Below are 26,324 nucleotides of genomic sequence, written 5' to 3' on the forward strand. Positions count from 1 at the left end.
AATCGTGCATCCGGGGCAACATTAAAGTCCCCTCCTACCACCACTTGCCCTCCAACAAATCCCTGAATCTCCTCTGTTAATGTTTGGAAAAATCCCCTCTGACCCATATTCGGGCATAAATATTGATCAATGTAAGCTCCTTACCCTGCATCAACCCTCTAATGGCCACACAGCAATTTGTACCTGCCCGAAAATGGCAGATACAAATCACAGTCAGGTATACACATAAAGTAGCACATGATTTTATCTTGCTGGGCAGACTAGATGGACCGTACAGGTCTTTCTTTGCCGTCATCTACTATGTTACTAGAATCCCAGAACTCCTGTTGGATTACAAACCCACAATTTTGTCTTATCAAAATGGACACCCCCCCCCCCAACCTCTTGGGTCCTCCTCCCTGGTGAACCATGACCTCCCGAAAGGGCTTACGACGCAACATATGCGCATCTCTTGGTCTCAAATGTGTTTCTTGTAATAACGTCACATCCCACTTCAATCTATTCAACTCCTTGAATATTCTACTCCGCTTCCCTTGGTTATTGAGCCCATTTACATTCCAAGAACCCACCAACAATGTCTCTCCCCTCCCCCCTGTCCCGTATCCTCCCCTTTGCTGATCTCTGTGTCCTTGGATCAGCCATCCCTCGAGGAACAACCCCACTCCTCAGGAGGCACAAACACTTCTAGATCTATCCCCTGCCTCCCCTCCAACACCTCTCTCACACATACCACCACTCTCAGTCATCTCTTCACTCCTACCAGGCTTCCCTTCCTCTCCTCTCCCCCGGACTCACAAATTACAGATGTCGCCCATAATCACCACCATCTTATCCGCTCCTTCTCCCCCCTTCACATTCATCCAACATGCTCCCACTACCCCCATTCTCTCCAGAGACCCGTATCCCTCCTCCCCCTCTCCCCATCTTGTCCTGCACGGGTCACCCCCTAAATGTTTTCTTTGATCTGCATACTGTCCTCAATTATTTACAGAATCTTCCACCAGTCCTCTTAAATCTTGTCTCTTCAAGAAGCATGCTTGTCAGACTTCTTTCCACGATCCACCACCAGCTGAGAAGTTCCGAGAGAAGAGAGCATTTCTCTGGTAAGTGAACGCTATTTTGCTTTGTGCTTTGGGAACTTAAAGATTGGGGTTTAAAGGAGGAATTGTAGGTTAGTGTTAGGCAAAATAAAAATATAAAAAGCAAATTTTATCAACTAATCTCCATAGTCTTTTCCACTTAGTTTTAAAAACTTTGTACAACAGCATTAACAGATAGAATTTAACAGGCACTGCAGGATCTAGTTTAGTCTTCCCACCCACCCCTAGGACAACTCTTCATGTATAGTCAGTTATTGTAATTAGGGTAACAAGCAAGGAGTGCTCTTACAGAGTTTTAAAAACATTTCATTACAACCTTGATGTAGTAAATTTAAAACGAATCGGAGAAAAGTTTTCTTCACTCAACGTGTAATTAAACTCTGGAATTTGTTGCCAGAGAATGTGGTAAAGATGGTTAGCTTAGCGTAGTTCAAAAAAAGGTTTGGACGGCTTCCTAAAGGAAAAGTCCATAGACCGTTATTAAATGGACTTGGGAAAAATCCACTATTTCTGGGATAAGCAGTATAAAATGTTTTGTACATTTTTGGGATCTTGCCAGGTATTTGTGACCTGGATTGGCCACTGTTGGAAACAGGATGCTGGGCTCGATAGACCTTTGGTCTTTCCCAGTATGGCAATACTTAAGTACTTATGTACTTATGAATCTGCCCTAGGTTCCACAGCGGCAACTGGTTGTTTGCCTGAGTTGGAACTCCACTACATCCCAAAGCGCGCAAAGCTGACCATGTTTCATCCGGAGTCTTAACTTTGCGTGATTTCCCTTCCACCTGTAGCGGATCCCCTTTGATCTCATAAATTCCGTAACTTCACGAAAAGATCTGCGTTTTTGAAAAGTAGACCCTGCCAAGTCCTAATACACTCCAATCTTATAGTTTTTCCACAGGATCTCTTTTTGCTGCCGTGCTTTAATCAAGATCTCTTTCGTGGGAAAATCCGCAAAACAAACAACAATGTCCCTCGGATTGGAATCTCGTTGCTGTCCCGCAACTCGATGTGCTCTTTGTATGCGAAAGTCCGAAGATTGACCACCATCCTCTGAAGTCAATATATGTCCACACAGCTCCTGAATCACTGCTTCACAATTACTAAATATATCCAGGTCCTGAATTCATTTAAACCTCAAATTATTGCGCCACGACTTGTTTTCCAGATCCTCTATCTGTTCCTTAAGTTGCTGTAATTTGGTAGTGTCCATATACACTTTCTTGTGAAGGTGTCCCACGTCCGCGTTCAGCGTCTCCATCCCCTCCTCCACCTCACCGACGCGAGCACTGAGGTCCCGAATTTCAGCCCGAATATCCCTCAGGGCATTCTGCACATCTTTTCGGACCTCTGCCAAATCCGCCTTCAAGTCCTGGAACCACCCCACCACATCCGATTTGGTAATCTCACTAGTCTCTGTCGCACCAGCCGTGGAGTGCTCCTCCTCTGCCTCCAAGGGAATCGGCGCCATCTTGCTCTCTCGAGGCTCAGGCCCCGCCATGCCTGCCTTCGTTTTCTCACTCTGTACCGTCGTATATCTAAACCTCTCCAAGCTCTTTAAAAAATTTTTTTTTTATTTATAACCATTTAAATTTTTACAAGCGATAAAACAACTTGCTGGAAGTACAGAGAAAGTAATATGTAGGAATTATTTCAGTCAGGTAATTCTATTCTCTTCCTTAGACCACTAAATAGGGAGAGTGAAACAAGATAAGGAGATCAATTAAACAGTAAACAGAAAACCGTGGTATTTAACCTGATTATCCTCAGATATTACTCGTCTAATTCATTATTCCACATTGATCACCTGGTTGGCTTCTTCAAGGCCAATACGGTGTATAGTCAAATCATTTCATTGAAAAACATACTTATTGTCCAATATTAGTTAGAAATAATACATCTGATTACATTCTTTCTCTTTTAAAAACCAGAAATTATTTAACAATACATATACTTAAGTCTCTAATTCAAATCCCACTGATTAAAGTAATCCCAGTCTTCACAGGCTTCATTCCTTTTAAAGTAATAATTTGAGGAAATATTTCTGAGGAAAACTTTAGGAGTCATACCCGGAACTCTGGGAAAAACAATAATCTCGATATTAATCATCTATAATAATATTCATTTTATTATTAAACATTTCTGGTCTATTATCATAACCACTTCTTGCTCATGTAGAATCATTTGTTATATCCATTTTTTACTCTCAAAGGGTTCAGTTGAATTGTCCATGTAACTCTCTAATAAAATTATATCTGAAACAAAATTATTTACTGCCACTGTTAGGTCCCGAAGCGCCTTCCAGATGGTATTCAATGTAACCTCCATGGGAGCCAAAAACTCCAAGTTGATTTCTCATAGGTGTTTAGGAGTGGTTCCGCTGATTCGGGTTCTGCTGTAAACGTCCTCTGTCTCAGCATATACCTCTAACTCACTCCTCCACTCCTTTGGACATGGTGGTTGAATAATTCGGGAGCAATGGAGTTGTTTTTTCCAGGTCCAAGAGCGATGACGCTCCTTCGCTGGCACTAATCAAAGGACTCGCCAACCCTTTCATCTGTGGGCAGTTTGTCGCGCAGCAGTCCCGCACTTGCTGCTCAGGGGATAAAACGCTGGCCATCGGCGGCTGACCACCGGTTGTCCCCTTCCTCTCAGTTAAGGTAACTGCAATTGCAGAGAGAAAATTTACATAAAGAAGACGAAACTTCAGAGGGCAGCTGGGCCATTGGGCATATGAACTTCAGGTCACCATCTTACCACTCTCCCAGTTTGGGACACTCTTTGTCTGGTTTCTCCTCAGAGGCCTGTCTGATATGGGTAACCCTTCAGCATAGCCCTCTAAGTCACTGAAACACACAAGCCCCTCCACCTCTACAAGGTGGTGTCCCTTCAGAGGGGGCTCCAAGCTCTTTTTCGGCAGCATAGCACTAGGAGCCTTCCCCTACTATCTGAGACTTCAGGAAGCCTGGCAAAACTGCGGGATATATTCAATTAAACAAAAGCCCCAACGGAGCTCCGTGATTATGCTGCCATCCCGGTCAGTGACGTCACTTGCTCCTCCGATTCAGCTAATTTATTATGCAGGTTTGCATTAGCTGCATGCTGTCTGCATAGATGACCAGCACCCACTAATTTCTGCTTTCCAATATGCTTATGATGCTTGCAACATTCTGCACCTTACACAATACCTTTGTAGTTTCCACAGATTTTCACTGTACAGTCCTTGCAAAAGTGCTGTCTCACATTAAGCTGGACTGTCAGCTAAACCAGAGTATAGAACATCACTATGAAGACTCAGAACTCTTGAACCAAAATCATCTTTAATGCAAATCAAAGGAAACATGACTTACAGTTTTGGAATGTTGAATAAGAGTCTCTGCTCTGCAGATTGGAATCTGTTCTCAACTAGCCCCCGTCCTTTAGCATGCACAGAGGGGCTAGGAGAATTCCAGCTCTGTGCTGGGAGTGGATGCTGTAAATACTTTTAAATGGTGAAAATTTGATGACGTTACAGGTTTTTGAAAAGCTTAAAGCAGCAAGGCACAGTGGTAGAAACAGTTCTTGACAAAGTGCCTCATGAAAGACTCCTAATGAAACTGGAGAGTCATGGGATCGGAGGCAGTGTATTATTGTGGATTAAGAACTGGTTAAAAGATAGGAAGCAGAGAGTAGGGTTGAATGGTCATTATTCTCGATGGAGAAGGGTAGTTAGTGGGGTCCTTCAGGGGTCTGTGCTGGGACCGCTGCTTTTTAACATATTTATAAATGACCTTGAGATGGGAGTAACTAGTGAGGTAATTAAATTTGCAGATGACACAAAGTTATCCAGGGTCGTCTCGTCGTGGGAGGAGTGTGAAAGATTAAAAGAAGACCTCGTGAGACTGGGGGATTGGGCGTCCAAATGGCAGATGAAGTTCAATGTTGACAAGTGCAAAATGATGCATGTGGGAAGGAGGAACCCAAATTATGGCTATGTCATGTAAGGTTCCGCTTTAGGAGTTACGGACCGAGAAAGGGATCTGGGAGTCATCGTGGATAGGACGTTGAAATCTTCAGCTCAATGTGCTGCGGCGGCTAAGAAGGTAAACAGAATGTTGAGTATTATTAGAAAAGGGATGGAAAACAAGCATGAGGATGTTATAATGCCGTTAAATCGTTCCATGGTGTGACCGCACCTGGAGTATTGTGTTCAGTTCTGGTCGCCTCATCTCAAAAAAGATATTAAGGAATTGGAGAAGGTGCAGAGAAGGGTGACAAAAATGATAAAAGGGATGGGACGACTACCTTATGAGGAGAGGTTAAGAAGGCTAGGACTCTTTAGCCTGGAGAAAAAGCGGCTGAGGGGTGATATGATAGAGGTCTACAAAATAATGAGTGGAGTAGAGTAGACAGATGTGAAGCATTTGTTTACGCTTTCTAACAATAATAGAACCAGGCGACACAAGATGAAATTAGAATGTGATAGGTTTAAAACAAATCGGAGAAAGTTTTTCTTTACTCAGCGCGTGGTTAGACTCTGGAACTCATTGCCGGAGAAGGTAGTGATGGCAGCTGGCCTTGCTAAGTTTAAAGGGGGTCTGGACAGATTACTGAAGGAAAAGTCCATTGATCGTTATTAAATTTTGGGTTTTTGCCAGGTTCTTGGGGCCTGGATTGGCCGTGTCGGAGACAGAGTGCTGGGCTTGATGGACCTTTAGTCTTTTCCCAGCGTGGCAGTGCTTATGTACTTATGCTATTATGGGCATCGTACACAGGGACAAAGGGCCAGCCAATAGGAATAGTCCCACAAGGCACAGGGAACAGGGACAGGTGCTCAGGAAGAGCCTATCACAAGAGAACTACAATTATATCACTTTGTAGTTCTATCCTACTTAAAGAGCACAAAACACATATAAACAAGCAGCACCCTGCCTCCATGAATATGGGGACAGAACATCTAATAAAATGGCATCATCTTATTTTCTTTTCTATGTTTTGTTTTATTTCTATTTATTACCTTATGACACTTATAAATAAAGAATTCTTAAAACATAGATACATAGTAACATAGTAGATGACGGCAGAAAAAGACCTGCATGGTCCATCTAGTCTGCCCAACAAGATAAACTCATATGTGTTACTTCTTGTGTATACCTTACCTTGATTTGTATCTGCCATTTTCAGGACACAGACCGTAGAAGTCTTGCCCAGAACTAGCCCCACCACCCAAACACCAGCCCTGCCTCCCAATCTCGGCTAAGCTTCTGAGGATCCATTCCTTCTGCTTGAATTCTGCTACCGTTTTCATCTCCACCACCTCCCGGAGGAGGGGATTCCAAATATCTACCACTCTCTCCGTGAAAAAATACTTCCTGACATTTTTCTTGAGTCTGCCCCCCTTCACTCTCATATCATGTCCTCTCGTTCTACCGCCCTCCCATCTCCGGAAAAGGTTCATTTGCGGATTAATACCTTTCAAATATTTGAACGTATGTATCATATCACCCCTGTTTCTCCTTTCCTCCAGGGTATACATGTTCAGGTCCGCAAGTCTCTCCTCATACGTCTTGTAACGCAAATCCCATACCATTCTCGTAGCTTTTCTTTGCACCGCTTCCATTTTTTTTACATCCTTAGCAAGGTACGGCCTCCAGAACTGAACACAATACTCCAGTTGGGGCCTCACCAACGACTTATACAGGGGCATCAACACCTCTTTTCTTCTGCTGGTCACACCTCTCTCTATACAGCCTAGCAACCTTCTGGCTACGGCCACCGCCTTGTCACATCGTTTCGTCGCCTTCAGATCCTCAGATACTATCACCCCAAGATCCCTCTCCCCGTCCGTAACTATCAGACTCTCCCTGCCTAACACATACTTCTCCCGTGGATTTCTACTCCCTACGTGCATCACTTTGCATTTCTTCGCATTGAATTTTAATTGCCCAACCTTAGACCATTCTTCTAGTTTCCGCAGATCCTTTTTCATGTTTTCCACTCCCTCCCCGGTGTCCACTCTGTTACAAATCTTAGTATCGTCCGCAAAAAGGCAAACTTTACCTTCTAACCCTTCGGCAATGTCACTCACAAATATATTGAACAGAATCGGTCCCAGCACCGATCCCTGAGGCACTCCACTACTCACCTTCCCCTCCTCCGAGTGAATTCCATTCACCACCACCCTCTGGTTTCTGTCCGTTAAGTTGATGCAAGTTGATGCAATAGGCATCCCTAAAACTCAAAAGAAACAGCACAAAAACTGCTAAATCTTACAGCTAGAGGACTATCATCAGAGGCATTAACCTAGGAACACCTTCCATATGTACAAAGTGAAATGCCTTCCAGGAGGATCCTCAGTGAGCAAATACAAACCAAATATCATCAGAGGACAGAGAGAAGATTCTAAAGGATCCAACTAGGGGCAAATGATCTGGCCAGAAATAGCATACTTGTATGACAGAGCACTTTCCAGAAACTAGGGGAGAGGCTAAAGGCTTCGGTACTGATTGTAGTATTTTCTGAATTGCAGGTGCCTATGGAAATGGAGAGGAAAGAATATATAATTCAGAAAACTTCAATAAGTGGCTCAAAACCTGGTGTCAACAAGAAGGTTTTACATACATAAGAGAATGAGGTAATACATGGAGAAACAAAATGCTATACTGTAATGTCTTTGTGGCAGGAAAGAGGATCCTCAGTGAGAAGTCCAGACAGTATATTTCTGTGTTTAAATTAGATGTTGGGGGTGGCAGACAGAAGCAAGTGAGTTCAAGAAGTCACTCCCAGCAAAACCAAAAGTGGGAAAAATAATAAAATAAACCAAGTTAACAAATTATTTATCAGCAACAAAGTGGTAAGGAAAACTAACAGAGTCAATAAAATATAGCTGGAAAGCAATGGGCATGAATGATTGCAGTCTAGCTAACACAGTGCAGAATCTGCGTGCCTTGATGCTAGAGTCAGATTTTGTTGCTATCACAGATACATGATTAAATGATTCCCGTGATTGGGACACAACCATACCAGGCTATAATTTCTTTAGGAAGGATAGCCAAAAAGGTGGAGCAGTAGCACTGTATAAAAGCAGCTGAAATGCAGGGCAGCTGGGGAAAGAGAAGATGGTACCTCTATTCATTTGGTTGTTGTCAACAGACCTCTGACACAAACGGAAAACCAAGACAAATATCTAGTTATAGATATTCAAAGGCTAGAAATGAAAGGGGAGGTGCTGTTGCTGGGAGATTTCAAACTGCCAGATGCATATTGGAATGTTCCGTCTGCAGAATCTGAAGGAAGAAGAGAGACTGTGGATGCCTTTCAAAGTGCTCTACTGAAACAAATGATGATGGTACCCCTGAGAGAAGGGGTGACGTATCTCATGCTCACAAATGGAAAAATTGTGTCTAATGTCCAGTTGGATGCCCCCTGGGTAGTAGTGATCATCACACCAAATAGTTCGATATATGAGCTAAAGCAGAATATAGACACACAAAAGTCCTGGATTTCAAACATGCTGACTTTAGTAAAATGAGAGAGTACCTGAAGAAAGAGCTGGCAGGATGGGAAGATATAAGAGAAGAGCAAAGTCAGTGGTCCAAGCTGAAAGGAGCAATAAAATAGTAACAGATCTTTATGCAAGGAAAGTAAATAAAAGCAAGAGGAAAAGGAAACCGATGAAGGCAAAATAAATAGCACAGAAAAGAATACTGCATAAAACTCAAATAAGTGGAGAGAGAAGTACAACTGGCAAAAGATCAGGTGGAAGAAAAAATGGTTACAGAGAGGTGACAAGACTTTTTGCAGATATACTGGGGAAAGAAGGAAAGCTAGAACTTAAATTGTGAGACTGAAAGCTGCTGAGAATTTCTCAACCTGCACTACCCCAGCTGCAAAGGACTTAAATACAAGCTGATGCATGCCACAACCTTCTCTTACATGAGCACGCAGTTTTGGAATGCATTACCCACAGACTTGAAAGCAATCAACGAAACAACTATTTTTCGAAAATCTCTGAAGACATTCTTCTTCAACAAGGCCTACAATGAGAACCTATAGCCTCACTAAGCCACCTCACCAATCCACTCAAGTATGAACGCCCACCTTCTAAACTACCCTAATCACTCTCTTCCTTCTTCCCTTCCTTAATAGCTACACATTACGAACTGTATCTGATATCCTGAAATTACAATGTTAATAAATCTATGTAAGCCACATTGAGCCTGCAAATAGGTGGGGGAATGTGGGATACAAATGCAATAAATAATAATAATATCTAGAGAGTGAAGAGAAAAAGTGAATGAGAGTCCCTGTGGATGTGGAATAGATGCTGGTGGGAGGGGGATGTCTGTATGTCTGTGTGAATCTATGCTTCTGTCTCTTTGTCCCCCCTTTGGGGTTTTAAATACTGAATTCTTTTCCCACACACTGGCCTATGATATAATTTTGTTTGCTTTGATCCTATGTCTCCTGATTCACCAAGGAAGTGTGAATTCCTGTGAAATAGCACAGTGGTATATTTTTATTGTTTTCCTGTGCAGATTCTGGTCTGTTTATTGCTCAGAAGCACATGTGTTAGGAGACATCCTGTCTTTCAGTGACATTCTCAGGGGATCAGACTATGAGGGGAGGAGGGAATGTCAGAGCTGCTCTCCCAGAGGTCTTAGGCTGATACAGAGTAGGCCCTGAAGTAGGGTTACCATATTTTGTCCCCCAAAATGGAGGACACATGCCCCGTCCTACCACACCCCCTTTCACACCCACCCCGCCCCTTTCACGCCCTTGCTCCGCCCCTGTCACATTTTCCCCTCCCCCCTGTCACACACCCCGTCACTCCCCCTCCCCGTCACCCCCCTCCGCTTACCTTACTACTGCCCTGGTGGTCTAGTGACCTCTTCGGGGCAGGAAAGAGCCCCCTCTTTCCTGCCCGGAACGCTGCCCTGCATGCATCCTTCCTGTTCCTGATCTCGGCGCCGATTCAAAATGGCCGCCGAGAGTTGACGTGACCTTGCGAGACTTCAACTCTCAGCAGCCATTTTGAATCGGCGCCGAGATCAGGAACAGGATAGATGCATGCAGGGCAGCACTCCAGGCAGGAAAGAGGGGGCTCTTTCCTACTCCGAAGGCGGAAGAGGTCACTAGACCACCAGGGCAGTAGTAAGTAAGGGGAGGGGAAGCTAGCAATCTGCCCGTTTGTCCGGATTTCTGGACAAACGGGCAGATAGGCAAAACCTGCCCGGTTGCCTGGCTGGACACGTCCTCAAAAAGAGGACATGTCTGGGTAAATCCGGACATATGGTAACCCTACCCTGAAGCCTCAGTTAGACTAACTCTTAGGGCCTTGCACGGCATAAGGTAATGCTGACATTCTCCAATTCCGTGGAGAAGAGGTTTTCAACCTAGTCCTTTGGGCACACCCAACCAGTCGGAGTTTTCAGGACTGGTTGAAAACCTCTGCCGTAGAACCTCACCTCTTTTCAAGGATCTGTTATAGAAATCTTTTAGAGGACCCACCAGAGCCTCTTTGAGCGCCTTCAATATCCTTGGGTATATCTCATTCATCCCCATCGCTTTGACAACTGCTGTATTATCTTTCTACCCTAAACGTTGTAAGCTGACTTCTAGATAAAATACCTTTTGCCAAGCCACACTTGTGTGTTGTGTTATTGTGCTACAAAACCCTCCTGCCCCTAAGAAGTGAATCCGGGACCAAATGAAGGAACCCAGAGAACAAGACAAAGCCATAGGCTGACACCTGATCTCTGGGGGGCATCTTACTTCTAACAGAGAACAGCACATGTGGTCCTTCTCCACAAAAATGGTGGCAGAGAAGTGGGAAACTATAGGCCAGTAAGCTCATATCTGTGGTCAGAAAATAATGGAGCACTGCTGAAGGAAAGGAAAATTGCTGGAATCCAGTGGCTTACAAGATCAAAAGCAACATGATTTTACCAAAGGAAAATTGTGACAAGTTGCCAACTGCCTTATTTATGATGCCAGTGGAACCTGCGCAGAGTGCCACGTTTAACTCTAGCCACCTCTAGTTAGGCAGACTGGATGAACTGTACAGGTCTTTATCTGCCAACATTTATTATGTAATCTGGTGAGCTGCATTTCTATTGGCATTATAGTAATAATTTGTAAAGTTCCATTTATGTAAAAGTATTTAGCATAGCAAATTACACATATAAATTAAATAAATGTTGTTATCCTTTTTGGAAACAAGTGTTCTCCTTTGGTGTATTCTGAGTTAGCCACCCTACCCTTCCCCCCACAGAGAGATGACTTTACCTCTCCCTGCTACAATACAGCATTCTGAATGCTGACCATAGGAGCCCACACTCCCACCCACAGAAAACGGTTCTATACAGGTGGCCTCTTCCCCTGCACAAAATGGCCCATTTAAGACATGGGCCATTCCCTCCCCCTCATACACAAACATATACTGTCACTCAAAAAGAAGAAAGGTCTGGACAGGCTTTTCTCCATACACACACTCCCCATCCTGGAAATGACCCGGGACATTTCTTGCTACTCACCTGTGAAGGAGATTGAATTAGATAGGTGCATGACTGCAATATCATTGCTGTTTTCCTCACTGTTGGGGTCAAGGAAAGGCAAGTATCCTGCGTGATATATAATGCTCTTCACTGGGAGATGGAGCCCTTGGCTGGACAACTGTGATACAGCCCCTGTGAATACACGCCACCGGCTTATTACACGGTTCCTCCTACAGCAAAAAGAGGTCATGAGGAGATTGGGAGAGAGGCATGAAGGTATGGAGAGAAACAGAAAAACAATGAGTGAATCTCCAAATTATTACCAGTTCTAAAAGAGTCCTCCTTCAGTACCATGCCTGTTTTCCCAGAACTCAAATTCTCCCAGCCCTACTTGCCTGGAAATAGTATTTGCAGACGCATAATCTGTTCTTTGCGTTTCCCTTTAGTTTCAGGTGTCCCAGATGCACTCCCATTAGCCCTACAACATGACATTACATAACCCTGCTCTGCTATTTACTTGTGAAATCAATACTGCATTTTATTTTATGTCTGTAGCATATGCACATAGTGTAAAGCCTCACCAACACATGACTTAACTAGCATTGGTTCTTTGATGAAAAGGAAGACTGAGACTTCCAAGAACTACTGCAGAGACATACAATCAGGAGTAAGGGAAATTGTCTAGATTAGGGCTGTCCAACATATGGCCTATAAGACAACACGCGCCTTGCCAAAAGTTTCCATCCAACATGTGGGTCTCTGTTTTGTGCTAGCACTGCAAACACTGTCACAAGATCAGCAGCCCTTGGATTTTGAAATAGCTTATAATTGCTCTCTCCTTTTTGAAAAAAAAAAAAGCTGCTGTTACACACTTAGGGCAAGATGCACTAAAAAATCGTTAAAGCCCTTCCCTTACCGATTCCCTTAGCAAATCGGTAAGGAACGGGCATGCATCAAGGAATGCAAATGAGCTGCTCGTTGTAGCTCACTTGCATTCTTTATTCCATGGTTAAACAGTCGGACAGTCGAGCATGCACAGAGCAGCCAAGTGTTATGCTGGCTGCTCTGCGCATGCCAAGGACGTCCTTTATGGACGTCCTTCACTATATATATAAAAAATGACAAGCTGTGCCTAGGAACGTCCTTTATGGAAGTCCTTCGCGCCCCCCCCCCCCCCCGAGATTGCCGCCACTCCCCCCTGCATTGAAATGACAGCTTCCCGCAGCCCCGCCTCCCCCGCACCCCCGGGGCCCCTCCCCCGCCACCCCCCTTATGTCGTCACCGCCGCCGCTGCTCTTCCCCTCCACCCGCCCCCCTCCGTCTGCCACCGGGCCGGGCCCTCACAGTGCCTCTCACCTCCGTGTGAAGGCGCTGCAGCAAGCAACAGCTGATCGCTTCCCTTCAGACTTCCCTCCTTTCCTCCATGATGAGGGCGGGCCAGGGAGGAAAGGAGGGAAGTCTGAAGGGAAGCGATCAGCTGTTGCTTGCTGCAGCGCCTTCACACAGAGGTGAGGGGCGCTGTGAGGGCCTGGCCCGGTGGCAGACGGAGGGGGGCGGGTGGAGGGGGGAGCGGCGGTGGCGACGACCTCAGGGGGGCGGCAGGGGCAGGGCCACAGGGGTGCGGAGGATGGTGGGGAGGCTGGGGCTGCGGGAAGCTGTCATTTCAATGCAGGGGGGAGTGGCGGCGGCGACCATGGGGGGGGGGGGGCGACCTCGGGAAGGGGGGCTGAGCTAAACGCGCTGTGAGAGAATTCCAGGTCTCTCAGCTGAGTGAAGCACATCCATAAAGGATGTCCCTGACAAGCACTTTTTCCCCCAATTTTTTTTGTAACATTTATAGACGTTTTTCAATCCTGTGCAGCCCCAATGACAGGTACAGACCTCTCGTTAGATTTTCCAGCGTTAAGGCAATCGGAAAAGGTTAGTGCATCTCATTACAATAGGGTTTCTACACAATTTGCTCATCTGCATTCCGTTTTCGTTAGCTGCTACCGTCGTCGGAAAATGGCTCGGAGAAGTCTTTAGTGCATGCCAGGGTTTACTACTTGCTTGTTAATGGCTCGTTAAGTTTAGTGCATCTGGCCCATAATAGCAGTAGACCTGCCAAGTCTCTCGCATTGAGTGGGAGACTTCCACTTTGGCGGGTCATCTCCTGCACTCCCGCCAAAGCGGGAAAGTCTCCCACTGATAGGGGCAGTCCTGTGAGGCACTGAGTCTGCGCACTTCTCAGGCACCTTTCCCTTCCCGCCGCCGCAAACCCTCTTTTCCTGAGTGCTACCTTTAATTTGTTTCAAAACTTGCTGGGTGGTGGCAGCAATTCACAGGCGCCGCCCTGCCACTAGCTTGACATTCTCTTTCTACTGCGGTGGCCTGCCCTCTCTGAGGTAACTTCCTTTTTCCGTGGGGCGGGCCGTGTAGCAGAGAGAGAAGATGTCGTGCCAGCTGCAGGGCAGCACCTGTGAACTGCTGCCGCCGCCCGGCAAGTTTTGAAACAAATTAAAGGAAGGATCAGAGGAAGAAGGTTGAGGGAGAAAGAGGGGAGAAATAACAATTGAATATTGAAAACAGCTTAAAAAGTTATTGCAGCTGGTAGAGAAACAGCAGTTACAAACTGTATTTTGTGCTCATTTTCTACATTGTTCTATACCATACAGATGGCCAAATTTCAGTGAGGATATCCTGTTTCTTGATGGGTTCATCTTAACTGTTCTTGTAATCTGCCTTGGGAAACCTGGTGCTATAAAGATGGAATATATTGAAATTAAATGGAAGAAAAATTAAACTCCTTTCATTGGGTTACATGGAATCACATCTGCATCTGTTTTGTAGAAGTTTACATTTTAGATTCACAAATTGATTATTCTGTTTTGAACATGTTTCAGGGACAAGTGGTTTTATAAGTCAAAGTAAATATAAATATTTTGTTTCATGTAGATCTCTTATGTTTAAACATAACTAAATGGGCTATAAACCCCTAATGCAGTCAATTAGTTTTCTTATATTTTGTTTTTGTGATGACTTATCAAAACTGAAAACTCTTACCTCTATCTGTTGATAATACACCAGTGCCACAATTTTGAAGTGGGCTTAAGCCCCCTCGTGTTATGTCCCTGTGGGGGAATAGATGCTGGATAGGGGGTGTAATAAAAGTGAACTGAAACTTTCTTACCCATCCCTGCTGTCACTGGTGTAAATAAAATATTTTCTGGAATGGCCGTGGGACTGAGGTGTGCCAGGGGGCAGAGCCATGAAATAGAGTGGGCGTAGCCAAGGAAGAATGGGGCATGGCTGGGGGATGTACTAAAAATCTCCCTCTCAAAAATCTGGACCTCTTGGCAGCTCTGTAGCAGCTGTGATGGAACCAAAGACGAAGAATATGACAGATGTATGCTACATCTTCATTGTCGGAGGGTGAGCCTGGCTGTTGATGGGGGGGGGGGGGGGGGGGGGAGGGAGAAGAAAGGGTGAAGAAAGGCTGTTGATGGGGGGTGGGTGCGGAAGAGATAGCAAAAGGAAATGCTGCTGGTGGCAGGGGTGGGAAGAGTGAAAGGAGATGCTACTGAGGCAAGATCATGAAAGACATGTGATGGGGCAAACTAAAGAGGTGCTGGACAGTAGAAAGGTAGAAATTTGAAAAAAAAAATGAGAAGTTAGATGAGAGATTGAAATGCTGGCAAGAGTGGAATAACCAAGGGGAAGGAGGAGAGGACTCAAAAGAAAACCAAGAAAAAAATTCAGAAGACAAATGAGGAAAAAATGCTAAGCCATACTACATATGTTGCCCTACCTCCCCAACACTAGCTCTCTGTCCCTCCTGTACCCAGGTCAAGCCTAGCACGTCAACTATCTTTTTAATGTACGCCTTCTTCTTTCCATTCTCCTATCTCTCCAGCTGTAGGCATTTTTCCTGCCTGTCCACATGCCTCTTCCCACCCTCTAATCCCTCTGGATGTGTTTATGTTCTCACACAGCTTCACAGCTGTAGCTGTAAGCATCTCTTCCTACCCTCTGCCTGTGCTACTTCCTCCTTGTGGCCCCATGAGTTCTGTTTGCTTTTCTGCAGAGCTTGTTCAGAGATGTACAAGCATTGTTGTGTTTAGAACATCCCCTTGTGGTCAGAGTAGGAATAGTACAGTAAAAGGAATATGTTTAAATTAACAGCTTGATAGTACAGTGTGCAGTGTTAGGGTTGGTATTTTGAATATTAGATTTCTTAGGCTACTTAAACTGTTATTTCAAAGGTATTTACCTGTTTTATTAATACTGCTTAAAAAGGTGTTTATATTTGTTATAAAGCAAGTTGAAGGATATGTACCATTGTAGTAATTATTTTGCAGGATACTGTGAAATGTGTTGAAATGTTGACCAGACTCAAGTCTACTATAATGGCAAAATTTAAATTATGGGATAATGTGACTATATTTAAAAATGTCAGTATTTCCAGAGTTTCCATAAGTGTGTGGGGGGTTTATGTTGATGCAGGACAGCTGTTGGGCAGAGTGCTTACTTTCTATCATCAAGTACACTCTAAGGCATTATTTATGAGTATACCAAGCACTACTCACACCTGTAAGCCTAGTGCCCCCAATTACATTCTGGGCCCCCCCCAAAATGTCAGGTCTGGCTATACCATTGATACAGAGGCATTATAATATTCTTTGTTTGATCCTCTATTCCTTTCCTAATAATTCCTAACTTTGATTTTTAGGCTGCTGTAACACAGAGAGAAGATTTCAATATACTATTCACAATGACATCTAGATATATTTCCTGGGTATTGACTCCTAACGTGGAACTTAGCATCGTTTAGCTATAATTAGGGTTATTTTTCTCTATATCCATTTGTCTACATTAAATTTCATCTTCATTTTAAATGCCCAGTCTTTCAGTATCACAAGGTCTTCCTAAAATTTCTCACAATCTGTATTTAACAACTTTGAATAATTTTGTGTCACTTCAAATTTGTTCCCATTGTCAGAGACTTATCACCAGGATTAAAAAAAAACAACAAACAAACTGAAAACCTGTTTTTTAAAATTGTTTATGTTGTGAATTTGTTAATGTGTTATCTATTTTAATGCTGCTTCTGCTTTTATATAATTTGCTTAGACCACTGTTAATCATATGAAAACTATCAAATGTGAGAAACAAAGTAAAAAGTGCTGGTCCCAGTACAGATCCTTGCAGCACTCCATTCTGGGCTGGATTAAGTCCATATACATAGTAACATAGTAGATGACGGCAGAAAAAGACCTGCACGGTCCATCTAGTCTGCCCACGATAAACTCATGTGTATACCTTACCTTGATATGTACCTGTCTTTTTCAGGGCACAGACCATATAAGTCTGTGCAGCAGTATTTCCCGCCTCCCAACCACCAGTCCCGCCTCCCATCACCGGCTCCGGCACAGACCCCGTATAAGTCTGCCCTCCCCCATCCTAGCCTCTCAACCACCAACCCCTCTTCCCCCCGCCACCCAATTTCAGCTAAGCTTCTGTGGATCTATTCCTTCTGCACAGGATTCCTTTATGCCTGTCCCACGCATGCTTGAATTCCGTTACCGTTTTCATCTCCACCACCTCCCGCGGGAGGGCATTCCAAGCGTTCACCACCCTCTCCGTGAAGAAATACTTCCTGACATCTTTCCTGAGTCTGCCCCCCTTCAATCTCATTTCATGTCCTCTCGTACTACCGCCTTCCCCTCTCCGGAAAAGATTCGTTTGCGGATTAATACCTTTCAAATATTTGAACGTCTGTATCATATCACCCCTGTTCCTCCTTTCCTCCAGAGTATACATGTTCAGGTCAGCAAGTCTCTCTTCATACGTCTTGGAACGCAACTCCCATACCATCCTTGTAGCTTTTCTTTGTACCGCTTCCATTTTTTTAACATCCTTCGCAAGGTATGGCCTCCAAAACTGAACACAATACTCCAGGTGGGGCCTCACCAACGTCTTATACAGGGGCATTAAAACCTCCTTTTTTCTGCTGGTCACACCTCTCTCTATACAGCCTAGCAACCTTCTCGCTACGGCCACCGCCTTGTCGCACTGTTTCATAGGCTTTAGGCCCTCAGATACTATCACCCCAAGATCCCTCTCCCCGTCCGTGACTATCAGGCTCTCCCCACCTAACACATACGCCTCCCTTGGATTTCTACTCCCTAAGTGCATCACTTTGCATTTCTTCGCATTGAATTTTAATTGCCAAACGTTAGACCATTGTTCCAGCTTCTTCAGATCTTTTTTCATGTTTTCCACTCCCTCCGGGGTGTCCACTCTGTTGCAAATCTTGGTGTCATCCGCAAAAAGGCAAACTTTACCTTGTAACCCTTCGGCAATGTCACTCACAAATATATTGAACAGAATGGGCCCCAGCACCGATCCCTGAGGCACTCCACTACTCACCTTTCCCTCCTCCGAGCGAACTCCATTCACTACCACCCTCTGGCGTCTGCCCGTCAACCAGTTCCTAATCCAGTTCACCACTTCGGGTCCTATCTTCAGCCCTTCTAGTTTATTCAAGAGCCTCCTGTGGGGAACTGTGTCAAAAGCCTTGCTGAAATCTAAGTAGATGACGTCCATAGCACGTCCTTGATTTAGTTCTCCCGTCACCCAGTCAAAGAATTCAATGAGATTCGTTTGGCACGACTTCCCTTTGGTGAAACCATGTTGTCTCGGATCTTGCAACTTATTGGCTTCCAGGAAATTCACTATCCTTTCCTTCAGCATGGCTTCCATTACTTTTCCAATAACCGAAGTGAGGCTTACCGGCCTGTAGTTTCCAGCTTCTTCCCTATCCCCACTTTTGTGAAGAGGGACCACCTCCGCCATTCTCCAATCCCTCGGAACCTCTCCCGTCTCCAAGGATTTATTAAACAAATCTTTAAGAGGACCCGCCAGAACCTCTCTGAGCTCCCTCAGTATTCTGGGGTGGATCCCGTCCGGCCCCATGGCTTTGTCCACCTTTAGCTTTCCAAGTTGTTCATATACACTCTCTTCCGTGAACGGTGCTCTATCCACTTCGTTTTCAGGTGTACTTTTGCCAGTCCCTCTCGGTCCTTCCCCAGGATTTTCTTCAGTAAAAACAGAACAAAAGTATCTATTTAGCAAATTGGCTTTTTCTTCATCATTTTCTACATAGCGTTTTGCTGTATCTTTTAGTCTCACAATCCCCTTTTTAGTCTTTCTCCTTTCACTAATATACCTGAAGAAGTTTTTGTCTCCCCTCCGTACATTTCTAGCCATTTGTTCTTCCGCTTGCGCCTTCGCCAGACGTACCTCTCTCTTGGCTTCTTTCAGTTTCATCCGGTATTCCTCCCCGTGTTCCTCTACTTGAGATTTTTTGTATTTCTGGAACGCTAACTCTTTAGCCTTTATTTTCTCAGCCACTTGCTTTGAAAACCATATCGGTTTCCTTTTTCTCTTGCTTTTATTTACCCTCCTTACATAAAGGTCTGTGGCCCTGTTTATTACTTCTTTTAGCCTGGACCACTGTCCTTCCACTTCTCTTATGTCCTCCCAGCCCATCAGCTCCTTCCTCAGGTATTCTTCCATTTTGTTAAAGTCAGCTCGCTTGAAATCCAGGACTTTGAGTTTGGAGTGGCCGCCATCCACATGAGCTGTTACATCAAAACAAACCGTTTGATGGTCACTGTTTCCCAGGTGTGCAGCCACTCGGACATTTGACACACTATCCCCATTCGTGAGCACCAGATCCAACGTGGCTCCCTCCCTCGTGGGTTCGTTCACCATTTGTCTGAGCAGAGCACTTTGGAAAGCATCCACAATCTCTCTACTTCTTTCCGATTTTGCAGACGGAACCTTCCAATCTACATCCGGCAGATTAAAATCTCCCAACAGCAGCACCTCTCTTTTCTTCCCCAACTTTTGAATATCAGCGATCAGATCTTTATCTAGTTCTTCCAATTGTGTCGGGGGTCTATAGACAACACCCACGTGGACCAAGGTTCTATCCTCTCTTTTTAAGGTGATCCATATTGCTTCTTCCTTTCCCCACTTCCCTGTCATTTCAGTTGCTGCGATATCATCTCTCACATACAGAGCTACTCCTCCACCTTTACGTCCCTCTCTATCCTTCCTAAAAAGATTATAGCCTGGTATGTTTACATCCCATTCATGGGAACAATGGAGCCATGTCTCTGTGACTGCAACTATGTCCAAGTCAGTCTCCAACATCAGGGCTTGAAGGTCATGAATTTTATTGCTTAGACTGTGAGCATTTGTGGTCATTGCTTTCCAACTACATTTCCTTGTATGTGTTTTGGGTTTAGTGATTTGTGAGTGTCTTTTGTCTTTGGGTACCTTCTCCTCTTTTTGTTCCCTCTTCTTTGCTTTTTCTTTTTTTTCTGCTTCAATTTTAGTTTCAGGAACATCACAGTGCTGTAGTGGAGCAAAAGAATTTTGTAGTAGCAACACTTGTGCGGGTGGATGCTTCTGTGTCACATGACGAATTCTGCCTGAGCCTACTGTGAGCCATCTGTTCCTTTGTGGTTTTATTCTCTGAGGCAGTGGTGAGAAGTTATGATTCTGCACAGTCCTATAAGTTGCTTTAATTGCATCTAATTCTTGCATTACTTTATATAGCTCTTGTTTTAAAGTAGATAGCTGAAGGCAGATAGGACAAGCTTTAAGTTTCCAGATGATTGGCCATATGATGCCCTAAGCACAGCCTAACAATGGAGCCTTTAACTGAAAAGACATTAAGACTCAATAAATGCTGAGAAATATTATTATTAGGGCTGTGCACGATTAAAGTTGGGGGATAGCCAGTTGTTCATGGGAGGGGCATGCATTTCCTCTCCTTCCCCACCCCCCACCCCCACATTAGATATCATACCATTGCTGGTGGGGATACCAAAGCCAGTCAAATAAATCCACTGCCAAAGAATCCCCGTTCCTCCTTGCGCTGCCTCAGGAGTGAGGAAGTAAACGGTATGCCTCCAGCCTCCAATGCCGGCACTCCCTGAGCATGCTCAGTTCATGCACGAGCTGAGCATGCTTGGTGAGCGCAAGCGTTGGTAGCAGGAGACACCCTGATAACTTCCTCGCTCCTGAGGCAGTACGAGGGAGTGACTCAGGCAGCGGATTTCTTCGGTTTGCAGGGCTTCAGCTACCCCACCAGCCATTGAACAGGTACTGTAGCTTTGAAGGAGGCCTTCACCCATTCTCTCTCTCTCTCTCTCTCCCTCTGTCTCATGTGTCGGATTAAGTCCATCTGTGCCTTCAACCATTCTCTCTCTCTCTCCATGTACCTCCCTGTGCCTTCACCCATTCATTTTTTCTCTCTCTCTCCATGTGCCCCCTGTGCTTTCACCCATTCTCTCTCTCTCATGTGCCAGATTAAGTCCATCTGTGCCTTCAACCATTCTCTCTCTCCATCTGCCCCCTTGTGCCTTCACCCATCATTCTCTCTCTCTATGTGCCCCTCTGTGCCTTTGCCCATTATCTCTCTCTCTCCCTCCTTCACCTGCTCGCCATCTCTCCCCTCTCAGTTTACCTTGTTATTTAATTCTTCGCCCTATAGCGGCAGCACATTGAAACATTGCCTTGTCCTGCACCAGACCTTTGCTTCCGACATGGCGCCCCCTTCTGAAAATAGGAAGTTGTGTCAAAAGGGGAAAGGTCAGAAAGAAAGGCCTTATGCAGGCTGAGGCAGTGTTTCAATATGCTGCTGCTGCAGGGCAAAGACAAACAACAAGGTAAACTGGGAAGGGAGGGGACTGGAGGGGAGAAGAGAAGAGAGCTGCCGATGGTCCAGGAGGGGAGGAAGAGATGCTGGACCGGGCGTATGGGCGGAGGACGGAGAGAAGTCAATCATTAATCACGATTAATCTTTAAAATCGCAATTTGTGTTTAACGTGCAACTCTAATCATTATTATATGAAACAAAACACCAGATATATTTATAGTGATTAAAAAAGAGACTCTCAAACAATTATACAGTTCCTTCAATACATACTATCCTACAATCAAATTACTACTACTACTTAACATTTCTAGAGTGCTACTAGGGTTACGCAGCGCTGTACAGTTTAACAAAGAAGGATAGTCCCTGCTCGAAGGAGCTTACAATCTAAAGGACGAAATGTCAAGTTGGGGCAGTCAAGATTTCCTGAATAGAGGTGTAGTGGTTAGGTGCCGAAGGAGACATTGAAGAGGTGGGCTTTGAGCAAGGATTTGAAGATGAGCAGGGAGGGGGCCTGGGGTATGGGCTCAGGGAGTTTATTCCAAGCATGGGGTGAGGCGAGGCAGAAAGGGCGGAGCCTGGAGTTGGCGGTGGTGGAGAAGGGTACTGAGAGGAGGGATTTGTCTTGAGAGCGGAGGTTACAGGTAGGAACGTAAGGGGAGATGAGGGTAGAGAGGTAAGGAGGGGCTGCAGATCGAGTGCATTTGTAGGTTAGTAGGAGAAGCTTGAACTGTATGCAGTACCTGATTCAAAATTCAAAATTGATTACTCCCCAGAGAAAGTCAACTTTCTAGACACCATAGTTTCCATCAGTAATGGCTATATTCAAATATCAATATAAAGGAAACCTATGGACAGATGCAGCTAGGTCCACGACTCCAGCTTCCACCCTTCACATAGAAAAAAATCCATTATACATAGCCAAGCCACACGAGACCACCGTTTGTGCTCTGACCCAATAAACAGAGATAAACTCTTCAAAATCCTGACTTAATCCTTCAAACAAAAAGGCTACAACCCCAAAATAATCTCCAAGAATATTGCTTCTTCCCCTAAAATACCTAGAGAAAATCTACTGCAGTACAAAGAGAAGAAAGCCACAGACAGAATCCCCTTTGTAGTGACATACAATCCAGAGCTAGAAAATTTGAGAAGAATCATGAAAGATGTATAACCACTATTCCAGGAGGATGAATCACTGAAAGAGATATTCCCAGTCCCATCAGTGCTGGCCTTCCAACAGCCACCTAATTTGAAACAGAAATTAATGGAAAGCAAACTCCCAAAACAAGCTCAAAAAGAAGAGAATGACACATGTCCTTGCAATATACCTAGCTGCAAACTGTGCCAACACATCTCGTTGAATCCCACAGTCACTCACATGGGAAAAACATTCAACATAAGGGGATCGTTCACAAGCTCATCCTCAAATGTGGTATATTTATTTATTTATTAGGATTTATTTACCTCCTTTTTTAAGGCATTCACTCAAGGCGGTATACAGCAAGAATATGTTAAACATCAGCAATAGACAATTACAGCAGTAAAAATATTTTAACAATACAAAGTATGGCATAGTATGCTACATTACAATGTCAATACAATACAATAAAACATTTTAATAGACAGCATGGGGTGTAAGCAAAGATGGAACATATAGATAAATAAGATAGAGTAACAGCAGTAAGAAAATATATAATTCAATGCAAAATATGAAGAAGGGTGCTATATTGGAGAAACAAGACAGATTCTAAAGACAGGGCTCAATTTACAGAGACACAATATTAAACATTCCAATGACAACCACAATGCTACCTCTGTGGGATAGCACTTTAGAAAACCAGAACACTGTATCAATGATCTCATGGTAAGAATACTAAAAGGAAATTTAAGACAATCCAGGAACGTAAGACCTTTGAAGTCAAAATGATGAAATATTCTGACACCCACCAGACAGGATTTAAAGATCTGGGCTTTCTAACCCACTATAAACCATAAAATTATACTGGTTTGCCACTCTCTTATCAGCCATACATCTCTCCCTGACTTTCACCCACCCAGCAATCCCTGTTTCTCACCCAAGGAGATCGGATAAAACAGGACACAAAGGGGCTTATTTTCGAACGCTAGAAGCGCACAAAAAGCGACACAAACGGCACATGGACGTTCCCATGGATGAAAGACGCCCAAAGCCAATAATCGAAAGAGGGCCGTAAGGACGCGCCTAATGCAAAAACGCCCATCTACGGCCGGCGACATAGGGGGCGTGTCGTCGGCGTGTTATGGGCGGTGTTACGCGTTGGGCATCCGTACCGTATTACGGCTTGCGAAATGGTTTCATATGTGCCAGAACATGGGCGTTCCTTGGTAGACCTCATATAAAAGCGACCAGCGGAAGGGGGAAATTGTCTATAGACCAAGTAGCGATTTTGTGTAGTTGGAGAGTGGTGAGATATTTGTTGAGAGAGAAAGCTGAATCGTTGTTTGGAGAGAAAGTGGAGTACCTGTTACCTTTGCGTGTGTGCCCTAGTCCGAACCTCTTTACCCTCACCTGCCTCTTGTGTTTTACCCTTTCATCCTTCCCTACCCCTTCTAGCCCCCAAACTCCTTCCCCTCACCCTATATCCCTCTCCATTCACTGTTCCCACGTGCATACGTTATTCCCTTACCTGTTTGGAGTCTCTGTTTGTCGTGTGTACTGCTGCAGCGTGTGTTTGGCAGTGAGTGGCTAGAGGGTGTGGTCGGAGAGTGCTTGCAAGTGCAGTGTGGTTGTGGTGGTGGGAGTGAGCTTATAGGCAATGGACGTACTAAATGCACTGGCGATGCACATGGTGGAGGAAAAGATGCCCCCCGTAGGAGATACTCATGCCCCAGGGTTTTCAGGCCCCGCACCACTTTCCTTGACCTCACTGACCTCCAGTGTATCACTAGGTACAGGTTTGATAAGGCAGCCATTCAGCACCTGTGTGACCAGCTCCAACCACTCCTGCAGGCCCGGACCCATAGGAACAACCCAATCCCTGTGCACCTAAAAGTCACTGTCGCTCTCTCTGTTCTGGCCACTGGGAGTTTCCAGTCTGTGCTTGCTGTCAACACAGGGCTCACCCAGGCTTCCATTTCCAACTGCCTTACCCACTTCCTTGATGCCTTCCTTACCCACACCTCTGACTACATCACCTTCCCCACCACTCCCCAGGCCCTGCACAACAACATGGCTGCCTTCTATGCTGTAGCTAGATTCCCCTTGGTCATAGGTGTGATTGATTGCACACACGTCGCACTCAGACCCCCCCGGGCACACGAAGCCACCTAGAGAAACAGGAAGGCATTTCATTCAATGAACATGCAAGTTGTGTGTGATGCCCAGGGGGAGATATTAGACGTGTGTGCAAGGTACCCCGGTTCCACCCATGATGCCTACATCCTACAGCACTCAGGCATCTTCCGCAGGTTTGACCGAGGGGAGATCACTGGCGGATGGCTCCTAGGTAAGTGCAGCATGGATCTGCCCAACCTAGACCTCCTCCACAACCCACACACACACCTCCAAACAATACACACTCATCTTTCTCATTCTGCTTCTCCTCAAAGGTGACAGAGGCTACCCGCAGCGGAGCTGGCTCATGACCCCCCTGGTGCATCCACAACCAGGGTCGGAGGAGACCTACAACAGCAGGCATCGGACCACCTGTGTCATCATAGAGCGGGCCTTTGGCCTACTACTACTACTACTACTATTTAGCACTTCTATAGTGCTACAAGGCGTACGAAAGACAGTCCCTGCTCAAAGAGCTTACAATCTAATAGACAAAAAATAAAGTAAGCAAATCAAATCAATTAATGTGTATGGGAAGGAAGAGAGGAGGGTAGGTGGAGGCGATTGGTTACAAGTGGTTACGAGTCAAAAGCAATGTTAAAGAGGTGGGCTTTCAGTCTAGATTTAAAGGTGGCCAAGGGTGGGGCAAGACGTAGGGGCTCAGGAAGTTTATTCCAGGCATAGGGTGCAGCGAGACAGAAGGCGCGAAGTCTGGAGAAGAACAGGTTCTGGTGCCTGGACCGGTCTGGAGGGGAGCTCCTCTACAGCCCCCAAAAGGTGGACAAGATCTTCGTGGCCTGCTGCATGCTCCATAATTTGGCCCTGCGCAGACGACAGCCCCTCCCAGAGGAGCCACAGCCACCAGAGCAGCAGGCCCCAGAGGAAGAGGATGAGGAGCCCCCTCCACCTCCCGCCCACAGGGCAGAGCAGACCGCACACCAGCTGGGGGTCAGAGCAAGGCAACGACTCAGAGACAAGTTTTGTGTGAGAGTAAGTTGAAATTTATTCATAGCAATCACATATGTCTACACCATCACCCCTCCACCACCATCACCCCCTCTCCCCCCCCATGTCCCATCACTTTCCACGACCCCTCCCCTGGGCTCTTCCCTTCCCCTTGCCCCGTCCCCTCCTAACCCTCCCACTGTGTTCGGTTGCAGCTGGTGCTGCAGGGGAAGTCTTTTCAGAGTGCTCTGATGAGGAGCTGCTCTCACTGTCCTGAGTATGCAGACGGCAGCCTGCTTCCTCAGCTGCCCTTTCAAAGTCAGGCCACCTTGTAGTGCTGCCCTCCAACCTGGCCACAGGACCCAGAATGGGAGCTGGCCTGGTGGGTGGTGCAGCAGTGGCTGGGGAGGCGGACGACCTCAAGGTCCTCCGTTTAGCCGCTGGTTTGCTGGCCACTAGAGGATGTTGAAGCCAGTTCCTGGTGCTGCAGCACAGCTGGAGTAGGTGGTGTCAGGTCACGGCGCAGGCCCTCGATGCTATGCTCCAGCTGTTGGAGTTGCTGGAGCAAAGCATGTTGGCCCTCTACTGCCTCCCACTGCACCTGGAGTGCCTCCCACTGCACCTGGAGCATCTCCCGCTGCACCTGGAGCTTCTCCCGCTGGTGTTCATGCAGCTCCACATTGTGGCGCAGCAACTGAGTCGTCACACGCATCAGTTGCCTCCAGTGGCTCGATAGCCTCTGGTGAGGAGGTGACCCCCTTTCTCCATCCTCTTCA

At 45.5% G+C, this 26,324-nt stretch overlaps 1 protein-coding gene across 1 annotated transcript in view; it reads right to left on the reverse strand.

Moving 5' to 3' along the window:
- HPN (hepsin) overlaps positions 1-26,324 on the reverse strand; it is a 639,182-nt gene that overhangs the window by 82,193 nt on the left and 530,665 nt on the right. Inside the window, exon 9 of the mRNA XM_030213574.1 lies at positions 11,618-11,808. Coding sequence (XP_030069434.1) covers positions 11,618-11,808 — 191 coding nt within the window. The remainder of the gene's footprint in view (positions 1-11,617; positions 11,809-26,324) is intronic.

This window comes from Microcaecilia unicolor, chromosome 8 (genome assembly GCF_901765095.1).
Source record: "Microcaecilia unicolor chromosome 8, aMicUni1.1, whole genome shotgun sequence".
In the NCBI taxonomy this organism is placed as follows: Eukaryota; Metazoa; Chordata; class Amphibia; order Gymnophiona; family Siphonopidae; genus Microcaecilia; species Microcaecilia unicolor.